We start from the raw sequence: 25293 nt of genomic DNA on the forward strand, positions 1-25293 counted from the left end.
TGTTATTTGTTGATAGAATGAACGCAATATGTGTGCCAAAGGGACTTCTGTGGATATAACCAACGGGTTGAGCTGGATTTACGTCAATTAGAACAATCGTTCGAATGTCGTGATATCGGATCCTCAAAGCACGTACCACCGTTGCAATTGACGTAGTTTGCCAATTTGCCTGGCCTTTGAGTCGATAAAACGCGTACACCTAAGTAAGTATAGACAACGCGAATCAAAATCCAACGAACGATATGGTTATAGCGGGAAGGATCAGCTTCAACGCGCTAATTTCAGGGGCTATAACGAAAGAATAAATTATACGCTGAGGATTATCAATCACCGAGGACTTTTGGGGCTTCTGAAAATTTTCGACAATTTGTAGCGGCAGAGGTTAATAATGAAGTTTCGGTTTAATAGCTGGGACTATTCGACGGGATATTTGCAGAAATGGAAGCCTCCGATAGCCGATTATAACACGTTAAGTCGCAATCGCATTAAAACGGGGAAACTTTCTCAATTTGGCTGACGCCAGGACGATTTCTCCAGGGGGAAACAATTCGCAAGTAGATACGCATGTAGTCGGTGATTAGCAGAGCCATTACTCGTAAATTCGCTCGCGACCGGCCGAAATTGATGGAAATGATCGTAATGAAAGAATCTATAGCGAGCTGAACGCGTAACTTTGAATTTCATTTTCATAACAGCTTGCATCTCGCGATCAAATTTCCAGGGATCACGTTTTGATCGATCTGGAGCATTCTTTTTCACCGTTATAAGTATAAATACGATAGGAATTATCCAATTTTCCAGCGAATTGGCCAATGTCGGAAAATGATGTCGGCGAACGTGCACGAAGGTGGCCTATATTTAGTGAATGATACTTAACGTCTACGAGCGCATTTCATCTCGAATTGATTCGATTCAAATGTTGGAGTGCAGGAAAGTCTAGATGGAAGTTCAGCTTTGACCGAGAAACTGCATTTAAACTCATTCTATCACTGATCGTACTCATAAATGTCTGGTAAAACACGAATGGTTATAGCCATGGTAACTTCACAGAATTTCAAAACTCGTATGAAATCACAGCTATTTCACTTTAATAGCATCAACACATATATATAGTATATTTTCAAATATAATTATAATAGTGCGCATTCGTTTACTCGCTATTCTGTTTACGCGATAAATGAAATTTATATATATATAGTATATTTGGCATGATTAAATTTTTAAAAGCCGAATAACTCTGTTTGTTGTCCGAGGCTTTTGTGCGTTGGTCAGCGAGAGATTCTCTGTAACGTTATTTGAAAAAGATTGCGGCAGCTAACCGTCACGCGTCGACGTAGACAGTAATTAATGGGCCAAATTGTTGCAAATGATCGCGATGCTACACGAGCGAGCACTTGCGTCCAAATAGCACTTACCGCTAATCAAGTTTAATTTGGATTTCATGCTTTTTGGGAAAGACATGTGCAATAAACTCGACCGCTGTACCGTCAAGGCAGTAGTTCCTGATCAATTTGCCGATGTATCTTTTTGTTTATATATCTACCGTGACGAAAATTAATTAACAAATATAATTACATATTAAAATTTGAACGTAAAGTATGTAACGCAAATGGAAGTATTTGCAATTTCACTCGAACATATTTTAGTAATTTTCATTAAAACCATTTAACGAGAGTGAAACGTTTCTACAAAAGGTACTCATTGTTATCACCTTTTTTACGATAGAACGAAATCAGACCTTTCCAAATGTGTCCGATCAATTAGCTTGGTAATTGCATCCATTGATGAAAATGATGTTTGTAAATAACATATATTTTGCTCAGAAAACACTTTTGTAAATAATTAAAAATTAGGCCATTGTAATTTACAGCAACTACAGAAAAATAACTGGTATTTTCGACTTATATTTCGATTTAATATTGAGTGGAATAAGAAAGTCCTTTATTCCATTCGATCATGAGGAACTAGTATCTTGACAGCACACACCGAGACAAAAAGAAAACAATTTTCAACTGGATCAGGTTAAACCGATCCGTGAGAGTTCGTAAAAGATCTTTGTCTTTTCCTCCATAGAAACGATGGAAAGTTTAGGTGTTTACAGCTTGATTGGAGTATAGGAAGGAAATTTTTGATGAATGGGCCGCATCGGTAGCTCGAGTCAACCGATGGCGAGAAGATAACTTCGACGGGGAGAGCAAATAAATAAATCAAAGTCCTCGAGTTTTGAGGAGCATTCGTCGTTTCGGCTTGCCACGCGAGATTTATATCCCCCTTATATCCGGCAGGAGAATCCAAACTTCACCCTTTACCGTGAACCTCCCCCCTCCCCCCCCCCTTGCTTCCCTAACAGCCCCATAAATTCGCAAGCGTCAACTCGATCGAGCGGAAAAGCTTCGGCTCTTATCTCGACAGATATGAAAGCTTATCTTACGGAATTATAGCAAGAATCGATCGACGTTTCTCCTCCATCACAGAGATCTCCCTACTTTTCGTCTTTTCACTCTTTTTCCAACCCCTTGCCTTTGGCTTTCCACCCCCCCCCCCCTCCCACTCCTCCTCTTCCATCATTTCACCGCTTCCCAATTAAAATAAAACCTAGGATTCGTCCAGTGAAAAGATACGAGCCAGACTAACAATAGAAGCATTTGCATTTTGCAAACGTCACCGAATTTCACGGTCGTTGCCCACCGAACTCCGAACTCTCAAGGTTTACCGCACAGTTGCGCGTGATTTAAAAAGTAGCAAGGAAGAAATCAACAATGGATATATATTTCTTGATTCGGTGTGGAAAAAACCAGCTCTCGCTACGTTATCGTATACTGGAACTGAAGTTTACGACAATTGTGCGAGAAGGATGTTCCATTCTGGTAAGTTGAAGGCAAACCTATACTTGATCCCTGTAATCCGTTACCCGCTCGAATTCCTTGCGAGCCAAAGTTAGAATTTTCGCTTTCGCCCCCATTTGCATTTCAAAGCGCCGAAAATGAGTCTTCGCGGGCGCGATAAACTCTCCGGATGATTTTCGTGCAGACTCTGCTAACGATAAAGCTCAGGGCGATAAATAATTGCGCAAGAATGAGCGAAATCAATTCGAGTTTGCGATCGAGCGTTTATTTTATCCACTGCAAATCCAATCAGAATTCATTGGACGTTGAGCGAAAAAAGAGTCGTGGAGTGTGTATGGAAAAATCTAGTGACAATGCGAAGGGTGCATGCATGATGATGAGAATGGCGAGTGAACGTTACACGCATTATATTATACGTTGCATATACAAGAGTCCCCAGTGCAGAGAAGATAAGATAGGATAAGGCTGAAGTTGCAAGTGCATTCAGTCTGGAGGCCAGGGGGACTAGGTCGGTGTCGAACTGGCTTTGCAGTTTATCACCTCGACACTGAAATTATAACCTCGTCGCCTCGCCAATGTTGCACGGTACTATTCCAACGCAGCGATATATAATTTCATGGTCAAGAGAGCTAACGTAATTTTCCATGATCTTGATAATTTTGCGTATCTATTTTAATTTTAAGGAAAATACGCGAAAAGTCAATCCTGCAGTGATATATGCTATATATCGCTTGGAATGGATAACGAATGAATGAAGGAAAATTTGCAGAAATTTTTTGTCCCGTCAGACAATTGGTGTGATGAGAGAAGCAGGTTCGAGGCGGAGGGACGAAGCTGGGATGTGAAATGGCGAAGGCAGGAACGCCGAAAGTTCGATAAAAGTATATCAATGGTGAGCGAAGAATGCGAGAAATCAGGTTACAACGGCGGACGAAGTGACTAAGTAAAAGTTGCAGGCATAGAACCAATCACGAGTCAATTCAGCGGAGGGAAAATCAAGTTTTCGCGGCAGAATGACGCCGTAATGTTGGCCTCCTGCGTACAGGATTTATTTAAGCCTCCCTTGGTGCTGTTTTTCACCCAGCTGCTTTAACCAACATCCAACGGATTCACGCCAATCGAATACAATCGGATCTAAAACAATATCTAGATCAAATGCGATTTACGCGAGGCATCATATATATATATATATATATATATATATATATATTCAATTAAATTGGAGATGAAGAGAGACAATACGAGAGGTTTCCATTAATTTCAATGGTAGGTTTAAAATTATACGTAAACGAACGCGCCACTCCCGGTGTAATGCCCATGAAATAATAAGGCAGTGAATTACTAATGCGATTGGGAGAATTTTGTTAATAATTTAATTTACTCGCGAGAATCGATCCAATAATGCCTGCATTCAATTTCATTCGCCCGGGCGGGAAAGTTTCATGAAAATTCTAAATTATAGTCCAATGATTCTCGTGGTCAAATAAACTATCTTTTATAATTCTCCATTTCGATAAAAGTACGGGTTATTAAAACGAGAACAACGGTTTACCGATCATGAATTTTAAAATGAAATGATGGCGGATATATACTAGCCTTTATACTACTACCAAATCCCATTTGAAGGCCACGCACGATTTATTTAATTTCTCTTCGTACAATTCTTTTAACAGCTTTTAGCTGATCAACTTGATCCAAGTTTTTTTTTCCATTCTGCAGGAAAGAACGGAGCAAATGGACTTTTATTTTCCCAGCGAAACCGCTTAAAGGGCGAAACATCAAAAAGGCTATTGTCGCAATGTAAATTAAAATTAACGAGCAGCTCGTTCGTCCCTAAACTTTCCTCGCGCGACCGTACGAATATACGCTGGAGAAAAGGTTTTTTTGCGGGAAGCTTGAAGCACGTGTGCGTGCCCGAGAGACACTCTTCCCTCAATGGATGCACTTGAGAGCAATTTAGTTAAATCTTAATTTCTCCCACGAGCGACTAATTCTCTTTTTGCACAAAGGCCATCCCCCTACAAATAACTCGTTAGGCAAAGTGGGTTCTCAAATCATTATGGCATTCGGACATTAATTTTTATCTAAAAATATTATCCCTCGAATTTCACTCGCCATCGTCCAATTAAAATATCATCGACTCGACCCTCTGGCTCTTGAAACTTTTGACAAATCAGTAACCCTTGATGGAAGCTCAGAAGTTATTGAAATGTATTGCTCCAATGTTGCGAATGATTCACTCTCCGGTCTGAATGCCAATGAAACTGATAGACATTTTCAACGTGTATACTTAGTTATCGCTCCAAGCACGTAATGGAGGTCATGGTGCAGATATGCTCGTTACTTCCTATTCCAACTGGTCCCTTCATCCTTGATAAAAAAGATAAATCTGATCAAATCCAGTAGTTATCCTATCCAAGGTAGACGAGTTTGCTGAAAAGTAATAACATTTTAGTCAAAGGGTTAGTGAAAATTTATATAATGAAAAAACTAGTGGCAAACTTGTAATTCTAACAATTATCATATGATCCTTTAGAATATTTTATGAAATAGAATAAAACATAGCTTACGATAGTTCAATAAACTTGAGTTTCGTCTAATTGACCTTGCAATGTCAGCGACACTGGGACTATCGCTTGACTCTCGCAATGGAAGCCTCTGACCTTAAAACTGATAAGAAAATATATACATATATATATATAATCGTCTAGTGTTTGCGAGACGAATTTGAATGATTTCCGGGGCGGGGAGCAATGGTCCGACCTTGAACATCGAACTTGACTGGGATTGGCCGAGGAAGAATATTTTCGAGGAGTTCTTCAGTTCAAATAACCTGCATCGTATGGGTGTAACAAAGCATCATGCTCTATCGTTGAACAAAGAGTGGGTCAAGTTCAATGAAACTTGAACATTAACTTGCATACACGCGCTTGCTTTTACAATGTTCTCCAACACAAAGGATCTCGTTGGTTTATGAAACGTGATAGTAAAAAATGAAAATTTACATAATTTTCCTTTCATCAAAGTATTCCTCGGAGTGCACCTTGATTATCATTGGCTACTGCAGGTGGCTGGCTACAAGCTATGGTTATAAAAGCAGCTTAATTATACAATAAGTCTACCTAGCTCGCATCGGATGAAATTGGGCGTGTTTGATTCCGGATATGCGTAACTGCATGGATCACATGTACGCTGGCACACTGAATCAGCGGGTTTGATAAAATAATTACACATGCACAGTTACGGCCAATGCGTGTACCGTATTTTGATAAGCCGCATGGGCTTGGAATGGTTGTGTGTGTGGTAGTTCTCACACGCGCAATGCGTAGCTTAACATTTATTGGAGCATGTATAATTCAATTAGTGCTTACGTAATTGCATCAAGCATACATATGTATAGAACATAACATATACTATATTTGATTATACATCGGTCACGTGTCTTGATGTGCGTGTATTTGATTATACAATTGTCACGTTTTGGTTGCTTATGTAGTGTGCGTATAGAAATATATATATATATATATATATATATATATATATCTGTATTTATGCTCATGCAACTATATAGGTCTCATCAAAATGACAGACTAGTCGATGGTGAGTCACGTGACAATTAATTAGACGTCTGCATTGTACTTAAATGTATATACACGTATAGGAGAAGACCTTACGCAAAATTGTTGATCTTTCTAAATTCGCGTGCTTTGGAAAAACCAACTCTTCGAGATGGAGAGATCCTGAATGGATAATGTGAGTTGTGTAGTCGTGCGTGTAGCACTTGTATCAGTGAAGGGTGATACCAGAATCCGACAGGAGAATGTTTCTTTGCTCTTTGCTATAGGATATAGGAGAGAGGAGCACGGAGAAAGATATTACAGCCAGGTAGTTTCCATTCAGTCAAGTACGTGTTTCAAATTCCTCTAACTGATCTGCATCCTGCAGGCTAATCTTTCCAATTGGCATTCACTGCCAACCACAGCTGCAAGCTAACGATATTAAGATAGTTCCTGAAATCATCGATAAATCCTTGGAGCGACCTTTGAATATAATTTAATTACCGATTTGAAAGACAAAGGAAACTACGTAAACCATACACAAATAATAAAATCAGTATAGAAATTTTCGATTGTTCCGAAATATATTTTGACATTTCGTAGTCGATCTGTCCAGTCGTTACAGCCATTAGATATATAATCGGACAGTGGTGGTTGTCGCTGATATTCATGCCCTAACAAACGCATTCAAGAGCATCTATTATGTATGGAAACCACAATTTGTCATGTATATCGATCTGTGGAAAATATGAAAGTTTTCATCGTAATCTTCAGTGCACTCGATACTATACTCAGATTTATATGTTTCGAGGAATTTATTTAGTTATGGGGAGATAATAACTCTGAAGATAGAGTTGAGAATTTGTGAAATGTGTGTTCTTTAGGAGGCTAATCATGTAGGATTAGCAGAGTCTTTAGGAAGGTGTCCCCGTTGATGGCCGCGCTGGCTGCAGATGTGTGCGTGAAACAATGGCCATAAACTAACGCGGGTGGAGGACGATCGTCGCGGGGTCGTTTCCCAGTTCCCAGAGTATAAAGAACCGATGGAGTTTACGAACCTGCGACACTTTTTAATTATCCGCCGCAGTAGACTCACCGCAGCTTCAGGAATATGGCCACCTTCATCCAGTCCATCCTGATCCTCGTTTTGCTACAATTTGCCCAAGGAAACCCAATTCTGCTTTTCAACAATTGTAAGTACCCTTTTTCTACTTACCCTCTTCGCTTTACTGATTTGTCTATAAATTATTAATTAGTGTCAGCTCATAACGAATATTCCTGAATTATTAGGAATTTTCAGTAATTATTCAGAAGCACGACTTTAAAATTTCATGCACGCTATTTTTGGACATTAATTAGAGTTTTTAAGTAGACCGTAGATTTGAAATGTGGAGCATCTATATCGGTAAAGATATAACGCGATGCAGCAAGTAAATGGAATCAGCGAGTATTTCCACGGAAGTCACGAGACGTATCTTCAACGATTGGAACAGTAAACGCATAACATTAGATGCATTTTATGCAATTGCGCACTACAGTCGGTAACTAGGAGCATTTATTTAAGGGAATCGGGTTTCCAGTCGGAAGTTAATGCATGGGAAGGAAAGAAAGGTGAGGGAAGCTCGAGGAAAAGCAGCAAGTTCACGAAACAGATTTAACGTCGGCCATTAAACCGAGAAGTCTAACCTAGAAGAAACTCGGCTCTCATTTCTTTTTATATTCAATATATCCATCCAGCTCCCAACTAATTTTCCCCCTTTTATCAGTATCGACGTTTCAGCGAACAAAGTCGCTTTTTAACTGGAAACGGTGAAATCTAATAAAAACGGTGTTGAATTTGTTAAGTGGCAGCGATCAGCGGCCATTTTTTCGACGAGTCGATAAAGCCACTCACTCGGCCGGTAAAATCACGAGAACAGAGAAAACAGTTGGCTCGTGGGGTGATATCGGCTTATAGTTTTTAATACGAATTTTCGATGCGCTTTTCGCGCAATCGGCTAGAAACTGTCACCAAGAGAGATACGTGCAGATAAATTAAATAAATCCCAACGGAAGATCGATGTAGCGCGATAATCGTTTAATATCCGGAATCGGCTGCACATGCGGGAACAGTTTGTGGCTTGAAACAAAAAGCGTACGTTTTTCAAGTGGGAGACGCGAGACGACGATGCTATAGGCGGAAGGAATACGTGACAGGCTTGTAAAAGTCGCTGATAATCTTGACGAAGGTCGAAGTTTGGAAGTGCGTGTCCTTGAGGGGCTCAATGACTCTAAACTTTGTCAACGACCAAGCAGTGCTCGGAGCCACCTGCTTTTACCGTCAACTTTTCACGGGGCTTATCACTGAATCGTTGATTGTCAAATTTTACAAAACTTGTCATAATAAATGGAAGATTAGTCCTCGTGAAATATTATTTTTTCCAATATGATAAGACTCTCGATGGAGAAAAGCACCAATTTAATAAATATATATATTTACGATAAAGATTCTCGGTTTGAAAAGAGCGATCGTTCAATTTGTGATATTCTTTATAGTATAAGGAAAATAGTTGATTAAAACGTCGTTTAATCGAATGGCTTTAATCTGGGGTGCAGCGATGGTAGGAAAATTAAAAGAAGAAGTTGAAGGAGAGGAGGGAAACGCAGAAGGGGTTGTTTTTTTTTTTTTTTTAATTCTATCTGGATAATGTCTTTGGAAAGAAATATTGCATCAGGAATTTGCTACGATTGATGCGTTCTCTCGCTTATCGCCGGAAGAGCCTCTGTCGGGATTGCGACTGTTTTCATTTTTAATATCCTTGGTCCGGTCTGGTACAGTCCTGGCCGACCTAGTTGTAAAATAAAACAAGCCGCTTGAAACTGTCACGATGGAGGGTTCAATCGAATTTCGAAATCAAGATAATTCTTCGCAATTTCCGTGTCCCACGCTACGACAGCTTTAAGCTTTCTTCCAATCATGCCGAGTCCGCACTGATTTTGCAGCAGCAGCCGCAATTGTAAACCGAATCAATAAAAGAGAAATGGAACAATCGAGTCACCGAGCAATCGAATTGGCAGAGCTGAGATTTATTTGCGACATTAAGTTTTAATTCTCTAATCTTCGTCTCTCCTCTTCCAGTACCACAGTTTATTTCACTTGTAGCTGCATGTAACGAAATTATTTAATCGCGGATAATAATGGATGCACTATCTCTAGCCGTATAAAAACTTTTCGCAATGTTTTTTCACCGTCGGATTAATGTAAAATCGCCATGGACGGAGTAAGGAGGGTAAAAGGGATGGATAAATCAGGGTGAGATCCGATGGCAAGAGAGAGCCATCAGCATATTATTATTATCATCATGTTCCAGCTGGTTTTGACATATCTATTATGTATTTCCGAATAGAGGCGAATTCGAATTTTATCTCCTGTCCGATATCTCCCTCTACTTACGTTCAAACGATAGAGAAACTGTGGGGGGGGGGGGGGGGGGAGGACACAATAACGTATTATATATACACTAACATAGAAATAGAGCTGCGTTTTAGAGATAACAACAATAGGATGAGTGGGGGAAGATATGTGGTTATAGTGGAAGGTGGAGGAACATAGAAGTCTAATTAATCAGCGTAGGTGTGAAACAAGGGAAGTGGTTAGGTGGGGGTGGGGTGGAAGGAGTAGAAATTGTGGTGACAGATCCGCCGTATCTATCCCTATCCGTTCAGGGGCATTAAATTTGCGAGATACCGAGACTTTGATAAGTTCATACGAGGGGAGGACGAATTCTGGTTACCCTCGAATCTCGCTTAAAATTCTTGTAAACACGACTTTTCGTCTCGTCGATTAAATCCTACCCTCACTTTTAATTAATCAGCTCATACGTGTCATAAATAAAAAAATAATTGCTAATAAAAATTCGTGTAGCGATAATAATGCGCAGATATCTGCTATCTGTTATGAAAGAATATATACGAGGGAAAATTTAGTATGTACACTATACGCAAAACATTATGGTTAATGTGGTAACGGCTAAGGGGTAAATTAAATGTTGGAAATTTGTATTTGATAACAGTGGCGGATGTTCCGTGCGGCCAGGCAGATACTGGAACACGTATGGGCCGAGTTGTTGGTGGCCAGGACGCTGTTCCGCGTGAATTTCCTTGGCTGGTAAGCATCACGAGGAAAGGCGGTCACTTCTGCGGCGGTACCATCCTAAACTCCAAATTTGTCCTAACCGCAGCCCATTGCCTTTGCACGTAAGTACTCATTCCGTTTAACCACTTTACATGAAATCTCCCCAGAAATGATAATAACAATGGTTGTATAACAGTTAACAGTAGGTTTGAGGAAAAAGGATACTATATGTTGTATATATATCTATAGTATAGCATAAATTTCATGCGCGTTTACATTTTCTCTTAAACTCGTATCTCCATCACCACAGTGATATGGTCAGAAGCATACGGTAAAAATAGTGGTAGATAGATTCAAAATTATTCATGAACCAAAGGTTGGCCATTTTCTTATGGAAAACTATCTCGGAAGGCTATTCAACTGGACTTGTATATCCATGCAACGTTCTCTCGTTTGGCCCGGAGAAATAAAAATTCATTTACATTTATATCGATAAGAGGCCCGTTGGCAAGAAGTCATTTCGCGAAAGAATGTATGGGGGGAGGGAGAGAGAGAGAGAGAGAGACAGAGGGAAGCTGTACTCGTGCGTTTTCGATGAAACTGGCGGATCCAGCTTAAAAGCTGGCACTCTGCCAATTTGCTGACTGAGACGAGCAGATACCAAGATTAAACTCGAGTTACGCAATCCAAAAAGCCTCTTTTGTCATTTCGCTTAACAAGCATCAATTATCGGTCATTAGCTTTTCGCAGCCACCGAATATTTAGCAAATTGTCATTCTATGCAAGCTTTTTATTTCTGTTTAATTAAATTTCATGGTAGCATTTTATAAATAAACAAATCTATCCTATTAATCAAAACCAGTGGGATGAATCTTTTTATCGAAACGCTCAATGGCGGCATTTAAACTTTTGCGTTTTCATTAAATATATGCACTCGTGCGATTTTAATCGAGAGAGAATGGAAGCGATTGGCTACGCGTATTGTACGCTCATGCTTCTGTAATGAAAATGATGCTCAGGCTGATAATAAAACGCGAACAAATGCGAATTTCGTGAAATAGAAGAACAAAATATAATTTCCTACTATCAGTTGATTTGTTGGGCCAAACGATTCACGGCTCAACAATTCTTATTTCGCAGCCCATTATATTCCGGCGTAATTATCTCGCGCGTGATATTAATGAATGCGTCAATCCAATTTTAATCAGCCACCACCGATACTCGCCGATCATCACTTTTTATTCATATACGACAAAAGCTCACATGGCCCATAATAATTTGGCCATGAATAATAAACGATTATTTTTAACGATATATATATATATATATATACATCTATATACATATGAACTATAAAAGGCTGGATGAACGCATTATATATACGAATAATAATGACAGGGTGTAGAGTGCTTTGAAAATAAACATGGCATATATGCATTAAACTAACTTTGAGTAGATCGCGAAAAAGATAATTTCTGAAATTAGCTTAAACAAAGAAATGTTAGATAAAATACTGAAAAAGGGCGAAATTCAAAGTGAAGAAAGAAAGTTATAGTTTAATTAAGCAATTGTCGGTATGAAGGTAATAAGACGTAAGTATGGGTAAGGCTATAGTTTTCATCAAATTACAAAATATACCCTTACCAAATTAACAAGGGTCCCGCTTTATGTCCTGTTCTAATTCGACTTTACACGAGCGCCAGTTTCGGCCACTCAGTTCAATACGCAGCCGAGTGATAATAACAGCACAAGGTCCGCTCTTTACTTAATCTAATTCGTAATACGGAAAACGCAAAATCCCAAAATTTCTCTGTGCAAAGTATAGAATATACAGGGTGTAACAAAGTGACTATACACCCTGAGGAGGGTTTATTCCTGATGGCTTTCCACTGACAAGAGTTTGCAAGTCCCATAAAAATCAATGTAGCATATTTATTGATATACACCCTTTTAAAAATAAGAGAGATGACGTGAACTGTATACATTTATTACTGCTGGCACTGACAGTCTATTGTTGCGTTAAATGCCTTTTATAAAAAAATAAAGTTGAGGAAAGACGAGATTTTATTTTCAATAGAATCAAAGAATATAGGCGAGGCTTATTATATAGTATATGTAAGTTATTGGAACCCCTGCATGATGGGATTTAGGATTTTCCTATTGGCCCATAGTAAAAATTCACAATTCAATTGCACCGAAAAAGAGGAGGGACTTAGTTATAACGTTAGCTGCTCTAAAGGACGGTCCGGTTGAAACCTATTTTATTTTCGTACGTGACAAGGTTAGTGTACATGTAGTACAAGCGAAAGAAAATTATTGGATAATGAAATTTTTTATTAAGTAATACATTAAGATTGACGTATATGAATTATTTGATAAGTTTTTATTCACAAATTACAACTTCCTCTTGCATTTTTCTGGAATGTCTTTATCATCATAACAATGATACTTTTGTTTTTCTTCCTTAGTTTCATTTGTTTATTATCAGACATTTCTATAAGTCCCAAAATTTTAAATACATATAACACAACATAGACTTTCAAAATAATAGTAAACTAGCTGTAAAAACCAGACGCAGGTTTCGTGAAATGGTCAGCTGATCGAGGTTACACTACAGCACTTGGGTGCTACGTGACGTCAAAGCTTCCAGCGATTCTCTCAGTCAGAAAATATAAAAAAAAACGCTCACTTTTACAAGGACGTAACTGTAATTTTTACCACTGCATAAATTTTAATGGTGACTATTTTACACCCTGTATATGACGGATTCCGCATGTCGTAATATTTATAATTGGAATTTTCTCGCAGAGCGCTCATTTATCACACTGTTAATAGAAAGAAGAGTTTTCGAAATAATTTCTCTGTCTTTGCGTGGAAAAAGGACGACGGTGCTTGGTTATACAACATGCGTATTTGTAGAAGCGCGTTAGCACAGGGTGTACGTGTAATTAAAGCAGCACGATGACCGGTGAGTAGAAACGGCGGTGGCAAGGGGTGAGGGGGGAGGTGTGCAGTAGGGGTAGCTGGGAGAATTCAAGTGACCTCCCGCGTTGTAAAGCATGATTGCACGTAGATTACAGAACTCGCGGTAATTGCTAACAGCCATGCAAAACACATGACAAAACGGCAAGGCGCGAAAATTAAGGCGGAGGCGTGGCCATTTTGCAAAAGCTCCTTCCGCGTTTTTTCGATTATATTCCGCCCGCATTTCTCTCCATTCTCTACACTCGCATTCATATCGGCCTGTGCTTTCTCTCGCTCGAGGCAATCCAAATTGCATTTTTCAAATTTCCTTTGGATAGATGAAAGCTTTTATTTATACTTAGAGTGGACTCGCGATCCATTTCAGAATTTTCGTTCGCTGGAAGCGTCCTGACGAGGAGAAGGGTGAGAAAAGGGAGGGGCGTGGGGTAGAAATCTTCCTTACCTACCTGATATATTCGGAATAAAGCGTATAATCTGGGAGAGAGAGAGAGAGAGAGGTTAGAGGAGAGTGAGAACAATAGGGGGATCCCAACTCCCGACAAAGATGGAAGGGTCCATTAAGGTGGCTTTGTAAGGAACGACACGACGAAACAGGGTTTCGTCGAACTTGGAAAACGTGGCGAAACTGGAACGAAAGGAGGCGGTCTCCAGTTTGGCGGGAGTGGATAAGGACACGGAGGCGGCGGGTGTCGTAATTTCGTTAATTATTCAGAGACGCGGTGAAACTATTAATTAACAGAAGACTCCGTAGTCTTCCGACAGTCTCCACTATTTAAACAGCCTTACCGACCAAGCTGTTTCCCTGTATCGTCGGCCAAAAATCCCCCTTAAATAATTGGCCGAGTCCCGTGCAAGCACACTTTCCCAATGAGCCAACTTTTCTCCCTTTCTCGCGAAAACTGCTGAAATCTGCCACCGTTATTGCCGATGGAAATTGCAGCGTGCTCCGGAGAGAAGAGAGCAAAAAAATAACAATTTAGATAAGTTTTTCGAGAATGGTCCCTCTTTGTTACTCTGCATAGGGAAATTCTTCTCTTGCTCCTGGGTTATATACTATACATCGTAAATATACACAGGGTGTCTCAGAATTGATTGTCGAGCCACTAATTCTGTATAAAGGGTTGGGTATTCAACAACTCTTATACAATATCGTTTATATTGTCCAAGCTGCGTAACCATTTATCCACTCTTATTCGAAACATGTTACATAAAAAAAACATTGTACGTTAGAAAATTGTGTAAGAGATTTTCTCAGAAACGATTGTGAAATTCTATCGAGGATTTGCGGCTCGAGCATTTATTCTGAGACACCCTGTATAAGAGAAGCAAAGCCCTGTTAGTTATAAGGTGGAGGAAAGAGCTATTTGCTGTAAGATTTGAAGAGGAATGAAAGGTGTGATTATTCGGTGTAAGAAGGGATTGGTCTTTTCAGTGGCACCGACTCGATTCCCGTTCGACAGCTGCGGGTAACCTTGGGCGAATACAACTTGAAAGGACCCGAAGTGCCCGCTGCCCGGCAGGAAAGCGTCGTGAACGCAGTGGTGCATCCCGGCCACAAATGCGGCCGATACGTAGACGATATAGCACTGCTAGAACTCGCAAGGCCGATTGCGTGGTCCGAAAGCGTGAAACCCGCCTGCCTCCCTCTAGAAATTGGAAAACCAGGATACAGCGCCTTCGGGGGTGAGAATGCGGTAGCTGCAGGATGGGGATGGCTCGGCGAAGACAGATCGAGAAGTAAGAGTATAATATTTTATTCCATGATTCTCCACACGTGCATTTTCCAAATCCAATTATACACACACTCGCACAAATTCACTCAAACGTTCCCCTTAATTTTTCACCGCTTTACGAATAATCGATCCGATAAATTTATTCTTAAACGAGATTAACGAAACGCAATTAAGCTCTTATTAACCCACTTCCATATAGCATCAGCTTTGGTGCAGTTGGGAATTTTATATTCGCAAAACAGAAGCATCTCTCTCGGTGTTGGTGTACCTGTAAACTGAGAGGCAAGTTCGTATAAACAATGTCGGGGAACGGAATCCCCATCGAAGTCCGCTCGAAAGTTTTTTCCTATAATCATCCAGGCATACTTCAACTGGAAGTTAACCTCCGAAACTTCTTCCTTACTGCAGTCAAACGAACTGAAACGCTGCTCACGAACACCCTGACCCAGCTGCCAGTAAGAGGTTTCCATTGCAATCGAATCCCAGACCATGCTCCAGTATCCACAAATAGTTCCGGAAATTGACGTTCTTGAAAAGCTCTATTCGCGAAAATTAGCTTCACCTCGGAAAAAGCTCGAGCTTTTCTCTCAGCCGTACCCTCCCTCTCGCAACACAACATTCTAATTCAAGTCGATTATAGCTTTTTACATATTTATACTAATACAGCTTATATATATACATGGTATATATACCATATTTATTATATAGAAAACTTGCAGCTCCTATACTTACAGTTGTGATTCGAGTGTGAAAGTAGTCGAGGTAGGTACTAGTCAGACTTTATGATTTCAGACAAGCGAGCGGATGTTCTTCAAAAGGTTGGCGTCCGCGTAGTGGAGAATAGCGTCTGTCGAGAATGGTACGCTAGCCAAGGAAAATCAACGCGCGTGGAAGCTGAACAAATGTGTGCTGGACATGAAGAAGGTGGCCGAGATTCTTGCTGGGTAAAAAGAAACTTACACTCATCCTCTAAAATGTCCTTGGAAAAAAAAAGTAGCCCACTCTTGTTATCTAAATCACCATAAAAAAAATATTCAACCTGCTATATATATATATATATATATATATATATAATGGTGTTTGATGCAACAAAAAGAAGAAGAAAGAGAAGGGGGTGGGTGGAGAGAAAATTAATCGAAGCGGCAAATCGTTGCTTACAAAGTGGAAGCTTCCGGATTTTGGCCCAAAGGATAAGCTTTATACTCTTTTCCCTAACGATTTTCGCCCAAACCGGCTATTAATCGATCGATTCATCGACCACGAATTAACGCTCGGTGAGACAAGCGCGTCAGGAATTTCAATAAATACTGTAGCTTCCTGGCATGCGAATGCAAACGAATTGATTTCCATATATACGTCAACACGCGCATTTATAGTGTAGCAAACCCAATTGCACTCACTCTACCCAGGATTAACGTACGACAACTTCACGAGTAACCGAATTGTTTTGCAGTTAAAAACTTTACGTGATCCACAGACCAAAACTCACCGACGAGAAATTTCCATAGTCAAAATTGACCGATTAAAATCCAACTAATATCGGATTAACGCTTAAATTGAAAATTGATACTTTGCTATATATTTTACTTATATTGATTTTAATGATGGCCTTTGAACATTTATATGTACCTGCAGAGTTTCCGTAAGAAAGCCAGAAATAGATGAGTGAGGATAATGTCTTCATAATTGATTACGGAGTAAGGATTTGATTTAAATTTATCAGGAATCTTATTGTTCCTGTTTACCGAACCATTTCCAATGACTAAAATTAATGGTTGTCTATACAAGCACAAAATTCCCATAGTCAATTAAGGCTATCTTTATTCTTGTAGAAGCATTACCTCCACGTTCGTCAGAACAAAAATGGGAGAGCTGGCAGATCTTATTCTGGATAAAAGTTGCTCTATTCCGTTATCTGTAATCTCTTTTTTCGTGCAAGAGTTTATTCGAAGGAAAACAACTCGAATGGACATATTGCTTCGTAATAAATCAGGAAAACGGAGATTTGGCAAAACGCGAGAGCTGACCGATAACATCGCCTGCGGCTCGCTATACTGTATGGAATATAGTATATGCCTTTAAACATCGTTTTATTCCTTCCTTATATTAATATAATTTTTAATAGATTTGAGAAATTCATCTTTAAAAAATAATTATTATTTAGTTTAATGATTTTTGCTTTAAATAGTATTTGTTTGTCTTTTAGGCTGACAGTGGTGGTCCATTGATGGTTGGAAGTCATGCAGGTGGTAGTACGATGGTCGTAGGTGTGGTCTCTTCAGGGGTTGGCTGTGCTCGACCTAAGCTTCCTGGTGTTTACACCAGAGTCTCGGAGTATATATCATGGATTACTCAACAAGTACTCGCAATTTAAGAAAATTTAAGTAATCAGTGTTCAACATGTGATATTTTTTTAATTTCTTACTTAAAACTTGTCTAGTCAAACTACATAAGAATGTATCTATGTAAATTCTAATCTTTGTATATAGGATATTGGAATCTTAATAAATTATTGTTATTTAATGTGAATATTTATAATTGTAACAATATATACTTAAATACAAATTTCATAATAATATAAAATTATTATATTTTTCTTGCTTTTGGTGGTCTGAGCGGATGCCAAGTAACTCTTGTTGTATCTGTGATGGATATAACATTCATTCCTCCTAAGACAAGGCCTTTTATAGCTGACTAAAACATTAAAATAAAATAAATTCGTGGAACCTACTAGGAAGAAGAAAACTATAATTGATGAGATAATTACCAGCCTTCCAGGCCCAATACCTTGGACTCTTACTCTGACGTCCTTATAGCCATCGGTTACAAGTTGCTACAAATTAACAATAGTTACCATTTTAAATAATTAATAAGTAATTTTTCTCATAACTTACAGTAGCAAGAGTAATAGCAGTTTGTTGAGCAGCTATATTCGTTCCCTTTTTAGCATTTTTAAAGCCTTCAACACCACAAGATCTTATGGCTATAGTAGAACCTATGAACGAGTAAATTTACTATTAATCACGAACCTTTGAAAGAGAAAAGCTAATTTTTAAAATAGCTGTAACAAACCTTTATCATCTGTAAAGTTAATAATGGTATTGTTTGGAGTTGACTTAATATTTGCAATATTTAAGTTTTTATATGGGACTCCACTATAAAGTTTGTTCGATGTATGCTCATCAGGAAAAAAGCTAAAACTAAAATATAAGAATGAAATTAACTGAAAATGTCAGATAAACATAGGTATTTGTATCATCGTTACTTAATTATTGGCAAAACTTTATAAAACTATAAGAAAAATAAAACTTACTCTTCATAAACATTATCAATATCTACAGTCGACTCTCCTGATAATTCATGTGATTTTGTTGATGCAATTTTTTTGATTGCAATCTTTTGGTGTCTATCCTTAATTTCCTTTGGGGTGATTGGGGTTATGTAAATACTCCTAGTTTGTAAAAAATTCTCATATTTTGCTATTAAAGTCGAGGTATTTCCTACATTTTTTGGTATAGATAGAAATGCAGAAAGATTATGAAGCAATTTAAACATTTTCTTGTTTTAAAAATAGTTCTTACGTTCGTTAAGAAAATGTTGTCAATATTGTCGACAATAAATTACACCCATAGCATCCATAACCTCTGTCATAACACAATTACACAAACAGAGAACCGAGAAGCCACGTTTCTGTCGGTAAAGAAAATAGAAGGAGGTTACAGCATCAGTGCTGCCACGTTAGATAGAAAATACAGGAACTACAAGTACGAATGAAACAACAAAAGATAATCTAACGTGACCATATATTTGTTTATCAAAGTTAGGTAAAGCGATACGCATCACAGTTCGCACACAGTGATTTCTATTTACGAAGCTACTGCATCAGCAGCCAGTTACTTAAGTTACTTCTACCTTTTGCAGGTTTCTTTATTGTTGAACTTTTATAAATACCATTTATAAATAAAATTAACGAGCATCTCACTGCAGGAAGGTAATAATACTTGCATATTAGTAATAGTGTCAATCCCAAAACAAAAAACAACAGGTCTGATAATTAAGGCACTACGTTTTATCTTTATTGACAAGTAAGTTTTTTCTTATTTGGAATATCCATACACATACAGCAGCCAGTTTTCAGTGTAGTTGACTTCTTCGTTAGTAAAATATTCTGATATGAAATTAATTGTATATTAATATGAATTTTGTTTACCAATCATGCAGCTGACTGGTGAAAGATTATTGGCTTTCAAATACAAACGGTTTAATAAGCAATTAGCAGGTGAGTAAAATTTTATTACTTTGGACTACCGGTCACACATACAATGTTACATGCGCAGTTTATTTACAAATCGCGTAAGGAAACGTGGGCAACAAGCATCCAAAAACGTTTCTGGTTTACAACCAGCTTACTACCGCAAATAATGTATTGACAACATTTTGTTACCTGGTTTAACCAGAGCGTTTTGGTCTTACCAGAGATTCGCGAATAAAGATTCTGGAAAACAGTCAAAGTAGACAATCTAAAAACTTTGATTGCAAGTAGAAAGTTGGCTACAAATGAAAAAGATTCTTGCGTATCGCGAGCAGAAAGATAAAGAGGTCACTAAAGAGAATCGTCATTAAATTGCATAATGTCGTAAGGCCGCGGATATCTTACAAAATTGGTGTGTAATGACTATCGTCGTTCGCGTAAGTTTCGTCGACGACGAAAATTGCACGTTACCAACTGTGGCCACGAATTAAGGCGGAGCTACAGATCCGTCTTAAGACGAGCCTTAAATCTCGCGCCTACTGTCTCATTGCTTTTTCGACATTCTCTTTAGAAATCACCTCGTGTTCTATGGCCAATCCATTTCGAAGAAACCAACACGGTGATCCCCGCGCAATTAATTCAACAATCCATAATCAAGGGATTTGTGCTAACAATAACACACGTCAAAGATTCCGGTTTTGTCAAAAGACAAAGAAAGTTTATAGCAAGATGTAAAGATTGAATGAATACATCGGTGGAAGATAGCGTCAGTTCACAATTTAAAAACAAAACAAACCAATACATGTTATTGAGAACCATGTATATAGGTTTAGCCCTTAGTTAAAAAAAAGTCCCCTATATTCGAGTCTCTTGGAAATGTTTTGATGGGAAACGTGTCATATCGCAGAGGTTACTTGAAAACTTTGTTATCAATGTATTCAAAACATTCAAACTTTGAATCGACACACTTTTCTCCATTAACAAATGCGATTCTTAAAATTTCGAAACGACAGAAAATAAAAAAGAATAGCTAAATTTTAAAATGTACTGTTATGTAAACAAAGAAAATAGAGAATACATTTGCATTAACTGTGATTTCATGATGTAATTGGCGATGGATTCTAAACACAGTTAAGTTTGATGATTCTGCAATTGGTCCAAATGGAAGATTGATGCACGTAGCGTGATTGATGATTGGCGAAACCAATTAAGACCAATGGTTCACAGGGAGCGCTCCTTAAAAGTCACTTGTGACTTCTTGAGCGTGACACACATGTCTTTATAACTTGTCCAATTGATTAGGTCAATTTTGTACGTATTACCAAAAATGGCGTAGTTATTCAAAGGTGCATCTCTCGCGACTCGCGTTAACCTAGTAAGGTTGAGAGATATAGCGCTCAGCTATTATTTATGAATATTAATACCGCGCTTTATGACTGCTATTTGACGTTCAACGCATGTAATCTGCATAAATGAACGTCCAAAATTTCATACACGATGCCTTATTAGCATTTATCGGAGCGAATTGGGTTTTGTTTCTTCCGGTGGGGTAGACACTTATGTTATACAGCACGCTGCGTTGGAGATTCGCAATTCCCATACAACGACTCGGGCTAGATTTCGATCAGCAACGATTTCGCATTTTTCAAATTTTATGGAAAGTCTGGATAGCGCTACGAAGAGTTTAGTCGGATGAGCAAAAAGTTTTCTTGCTGGCCCGAAGGATTGGTCGGGCGTGACAGGAATACAAATCGATTCTTTATCGAGACGAGGAGTTTTCCCAGCGGGAAAAATCTGCGCTGCTGCCGCGAGTATTTTTCTTCACAATCGGAAACTGGATCCCGCCAGATACCGGAAAGACAATTGGAGAGGCGTGTTGAGTTATCGGGCTATCTCGAGCCATCCGTGAAAGCGCAAGTGAGCGTGCAAAGGTCATCGAGACCGAGCAATTCACGTCACGACTTGTCCTCGATCGGTATGCGAGAGTCGAGGATCTCGCTCCGACATTGAAGGGAACCACCGGGACGAAAGCGAATCTCAAGCACCCCACCCTCCCCCCCCCCCTCTCCAGTGACACTTTGGAATCCCAGCATTAATTAATGGACTCTGGCACATTTTCTTCGCGCTCCCGCGGATTATAAATCCTCGCGCATTTGTCTAAATTATATATATACATATATATATATGCTCATCCTCCGTGGAATCAAACCAAATAGTATATATATATATATATATATACATGCAACAAGACGGCAATTTAACGCCAATCGGCCATTGCATCCTCCAATTTAAAAAGTGAAAGGACACAAAAACAGGAATTTCCGTCGCGTTGCAAAATCCAAGTTCGATCCACTGGCTTTTCGATGAATTGTAAAATTAGAGTCTCTTGACAAAATCACCGTGGCCTCGTGTAAATAATTGATTCATCTGCATCGCAGGAAATCAAATTGCTTAGCCTGCATCCGCCGTAAGTACTCGTCTCTTCAAACTGAAAACTCTCGAGTTTCCTCTGAAATGGAAATAATTACAGTCTAATATAATACGAGAGTCTATACTTGGAGTTGGAATAAGCGATCCAGCTGTGCAGAGCCTTCGAATTTTACGCATTTACGTTGTTAGTCGCGCGTGAGATAATTAATGTAGCTGTACTCTTGTCGATAGGAGAGTGCAAATTGTAAGGGGAAAAAAGAGCTCGATTCGTGCTTTAATATTCACCGAGTGACCGAGCATTTTTGCGATATTGCCATCGATACCGGTCCATGCAGCGTGTACTGGCGAATTGTTAAGGTATATTGCGTTGGTGCGTGCAAACACGTGACCTTGACAGGTTATTGCACCGCCGGATCCCGAGAGACAGTCGACGTGCTGCTTCGATAGCACCGATGGAAGCTAAAAACTATAATATTACCAAAGTAGGGTAGATAATCACTGTAATGTACGATTGATCTTCCAGGAATAAGACGCGTCACTGACGAAAGTACAAAAATATTTACATATATCTCTATACTGGTTTCAACGGAGGAGGATCTTGCGAAGCACGACACTTTCACTTCCTGAAATCCTTTCTTCGCCAAGAATCACCAAGAATAGAATCCTTACCGGTCCCTCGCAATAAAGCTCTCATTCTTGATCCATCCTTGTCTTGCCAATATCAAATTTCAGCTTTCACTTTTTCCATCCACGCTAAATCTTTCTTATCCGCAATGCCCTCCTACGTGACCTTAACGCCTGCAAAGCTACCACCATTCTCCAAACATTTATCATTGTACAATTCTAATAGCGTCATATTTATTTACGATCCTATTGAGAATTTCTCATATCCTGCTCGTATCCCGACTCTATATACAAACGATCGCAGCTTTCTCCCGTATGATTCTCCCCAGCAATGTCCTTCGAAAAATATATATATATATATAATTTGCTATTCGGAGAAGCGTCGATCAGCCAGCATCAGGATTCAATAATTTTCAATATAAGGCATGATGGAAAACAAGGTAAGTATTCTCCAGTGGTATAATGCAAGGAAGCTGCATTGCAGGGTTGGTGGTTTAATGCAAACATCGCGTGTTCCTACCGCGCCCCTTTGGACAGTTTAGCCCAGCATCAGCTCGGAGCATCGTCCAGTAGTCGAAGGTGCCATTGGCTCGTTGCTTGTTTTGCCGCAAAAAGCCCCACAAGGTCTCTTGGATTACTATGCAGCCACTATATTCTATCTCTGGTTCTCTCGGTCTTCACCGGGATCGTGACTCCCCCAACAGCGAGCCCGGAATAAATATGCATCCTCCTTCCCCGGGTCGCTTGATCTTCATGCAAAATGAGAGGATACAATCTTATATAGTACCGTATTGCGCCTTAATTGCGAGCCAGAAGCTCCGCTGTGCTGTATACACGCCCTTCCTTTATTTCCTTCCATCAAAATACCGCAACTACAAAGCCAAATCGTGGCCGTAAAGCACCCAATGACAGTCCTGCAAATGTAAAACGCTTTGTCGTTGCAGGGATATTGGCAAATCGACGACTTAATTATCGAGCGATCGATAAAATTATCGGTCGTCGTCGCTGTGCTCTCTCGAGCCATGTTTCCCTCCATTTTATTATTAAGAAACTAGAGAAACCTGACGTAATTAAGCAGCTCTGCTGCAGTAAGCGCCCCTAGGCGGCTCCCTAACGTTTTTACTTGTGCAAATCGAAGGGAGCAAAAAATTATACTGCTACGTGGAATATGTGCTGTCATACACGATCATCGATAATCCCTACGTGTAACGCGATAATTACGCGGAACACTGACAGCGAACATCGCGTTGGAAACGTCGGATAATCGCCGATGATTTTATGCTACGCGCGCACGTCACGTTGGCGCATAGTTTAAAGGGCTCAGGGACGTAATAGTCATTAAGCCACGTCGCTGAATGATTTTCCAATCATCTAACGATATTTCAGTTTGGCCCTGCAGAGGCCCTCCAGTATACATATACATGCACGATTAACGATAATTCAATGTTCCTCCCGCAGGCTCGATTTTCGCCCGCGAATCCCATAATCGCGATCATTGCGAAATCTTTCCATTTTGATCGAGCACCTACCACGGGATCGTCGTCTCTCTCTCTCTCTCTCTCTCTCGCAGTCCATATTTGTGCAAAAAAGCCTTTGTGCATTTAGAGCAGTCGGGCAATAGACGCTTTTTGCCTCGAGAAGAACTTAAATGACGCGGCTGAATTTTCTATGCAGCGTTTTTTGCAATTGTGAAAATGTTTTGTGCATATCAGCTAGGTATAATTGTGTTGCGAGAACAGTGACGTCACTAATCGTTTTTAGCCATTTGCAAGAGCGATGATTCCCTCGAAGCGTTATCAAGCCTTGAGATGAGCTCCTATGGAATGTATTCGAGACGAATTAAGAGCCGATGACGAATCCGTATAATGATCCTATCATCGGGAAAAATGCTGTTTACGTTGTAGCTTTGAGTAATAAAAAGCGTGGAGGACTTAGCACGGATTAAAAACTAACGGCCGATACACGTAATGGGCCTAATGGCGGAGGAGAAAAAAGTACTCTTCGCAGTTAATCTTCGATCTTACGGCAAAAGACGAGTCGTAATCGCATTTGCAATGATTTGGCACTATTATACATATATATATATCGTCTAGGCTATCTATCCTTGACGAATCCGTGCAGAAGGCGATCGAGGGTGTCCGGCCGTATAAGCGGGTAAATCTCACGTGCAAACCAGAGTTGCGTTATAGGCTTTTGGCACTGCTTGAAAAATCCCATGATCCCGTGCATTTAATTTGAACAGCTGATCGACCGTACAGCACTCACACCAATACCATCCTGAACATATGCGAACACAAAAGTAACGGCTCCTTCTCGCAGTTTTTGCTCACACGTGGAGGCCATCTGCTCGCGTTAGTTACGTTCAATGACCGTAGATTACTGTCTATACCAGATACCGTTTCCATTTTTCATACTTCCCGTCTAAACTAATAACCGAGGGCCTACACTCGCTCTTCGTTTATCATTGCTGGGAAAAATTCCTATCCTTCCGCTTCGAAAGCTACGAACGATGCTCGAACATCGACGATTATTCAAGTTTTTGTAAAAAATCGACTTTAGAAAATTGCTGAATATTCATGTTTTCACTTTCAAGCATGCCAATGACAGTTAATAAATTGAAGTTTGTATATATATATGTATACGTGTAAAAATATTTTACTCGAGAGTTTTCAATTTGTATTGAGCGAAAAGAAGTGAATTTTTCTTGATAAAATTTTATTATTAATGTAAACACGAACGCAGGAATCACGTC

General features: G+C 39.4%; 3 protein-coding genes across 3 annotated transcripts in view; 2 read left to right on the forward strand and 1 right to left on the reverse strand.

Moving 5' to 3' along the window:
- Nucleotides 1-7514: 7514 nt before the first annotated feature.
- On the forward strand, nucleotides 7515-17630 carry LOC136774612 (trypsin-1-like). The gene is made up of 5 exons (XM_066729019.1): nucleotides 7515-7596; nucleotides 10456-10639; nucleotides 14935-15239; nucleotides 16028-16179; nucleotides 17442-17630. The coding sequence occupies exons 1-5, from the start codon at nucleotides 7515-7517 to the stop codon at nucleotides 17607-17609; spliced, it is 891 nt and encodes a 296-aa protein (XP_066585116.1). The 3' UTR covers nucleotides 17610-17630.
- Nucleotides 17631-17666: 36 nt separating this feature from the next.
- mRpS11 (mitochondrial ribosomal protein S11) lies at nucleotides 17667-18907 on the reverse strand. The gene is made up of 5 exons (XM_066728237.1): nucleotides 18549-18907; nucleotides 18308-18435; nucleotides 18130-18230; nucleotides 18003-18068; nucleotides 17667-17929 (listed from the first exon to the last, which is right to left on the reverse strand). The coding sequence occupies exons 1-5, from the start codon at nucleotides 18788-18790 to the stop codon at nucleotides 17822-17824; spliced, it is 645 nt and encodes a 214-aa protein (XP_066584334.1). The 5' UTR covers nucleotides 18791-18907; the 3' UTR covers nucleotides 17667-17821.
- Nucleotides 18908-19198: 291 nt separating this feature from the next.
- The window catches only part of LOC136774418 (uncharacterized), a 33847-nt gene continuing 27752 nt past the window's right edge, over nucleotides 19199-25293 (forward strand). Inside the window, exons 1-2 of the mRNA XM_066728698.1 lie at nucleotides 19199-19320; nucleotides 19457-19514. The gene's annotated coding sequence lies outside the window, so the exon portion shown is untranslated. The remainder of the gene's footprint in view (nucleotides 19321-19456; nucleotides 19515-25293) is intronic.

Source organism: Prorops nasuta, unplaced genomic scaffold, assembly GCF_024137725.1.
Source record: "Prorops nasuta isolate Cenicafe-Biocafe unplaced genomic scaffold, Cenicafe_Pnas_1.2 PNAS00006, whole genome shotgun sequence".
Taxonomy (NCBI): domain Eukaryota; kingdom Metazoa; phylum Arthropoda; class Insecta; order Hymenoptera; family Bethylidae; genus Prorops; species Prorops nasuta.

Bases quoted from the DNA above. Each gene is read 5' to 3' on its own strand.
- LOC136774612 (XM_066729019.1), top strand. From the start codon at position 7,515: ATGGCCACCTTCATCCAGTCCATCCTGATCCTCGTTTTGCTACAATTT. The intron at 10,640-14,934 runs GTAAGTACTCAT...TGGTCTTTTCAG, and splicing joins GCAGCCCATTGCCTTTGCAC to TGGCACCGACTCGATTCCCG. The intron at 15,240-16,027 runs GTAAGAGTATAA...TTATGATTTCAG, and splicing joins CGGCGAAGACAGATCGAGAA to ACAAGCGAGCGGATGTTCTT.
- mRpS11 (XM_066728237.1), bottom strand. From the start codon at position 18,790: ATGTTTAAATTGCTTCATAATCTTTCTGCATTTCTATCTATACCAAAA. The intron at 18,069-18,129 runs GTAAGTTATGAG...GTTAATTTGTAG, and splicing joins CTGCTATTACTCTTGCTACT to CAACTTGTAACCGATGGCTA. The intron at 17,930-18,002 runs GTAATTATCTCA...TTAATGTTTTAG, and splicing joins GTATTGGGCCTGGAAGGCTG to TCAGCTATAAAAGGCCTTGT.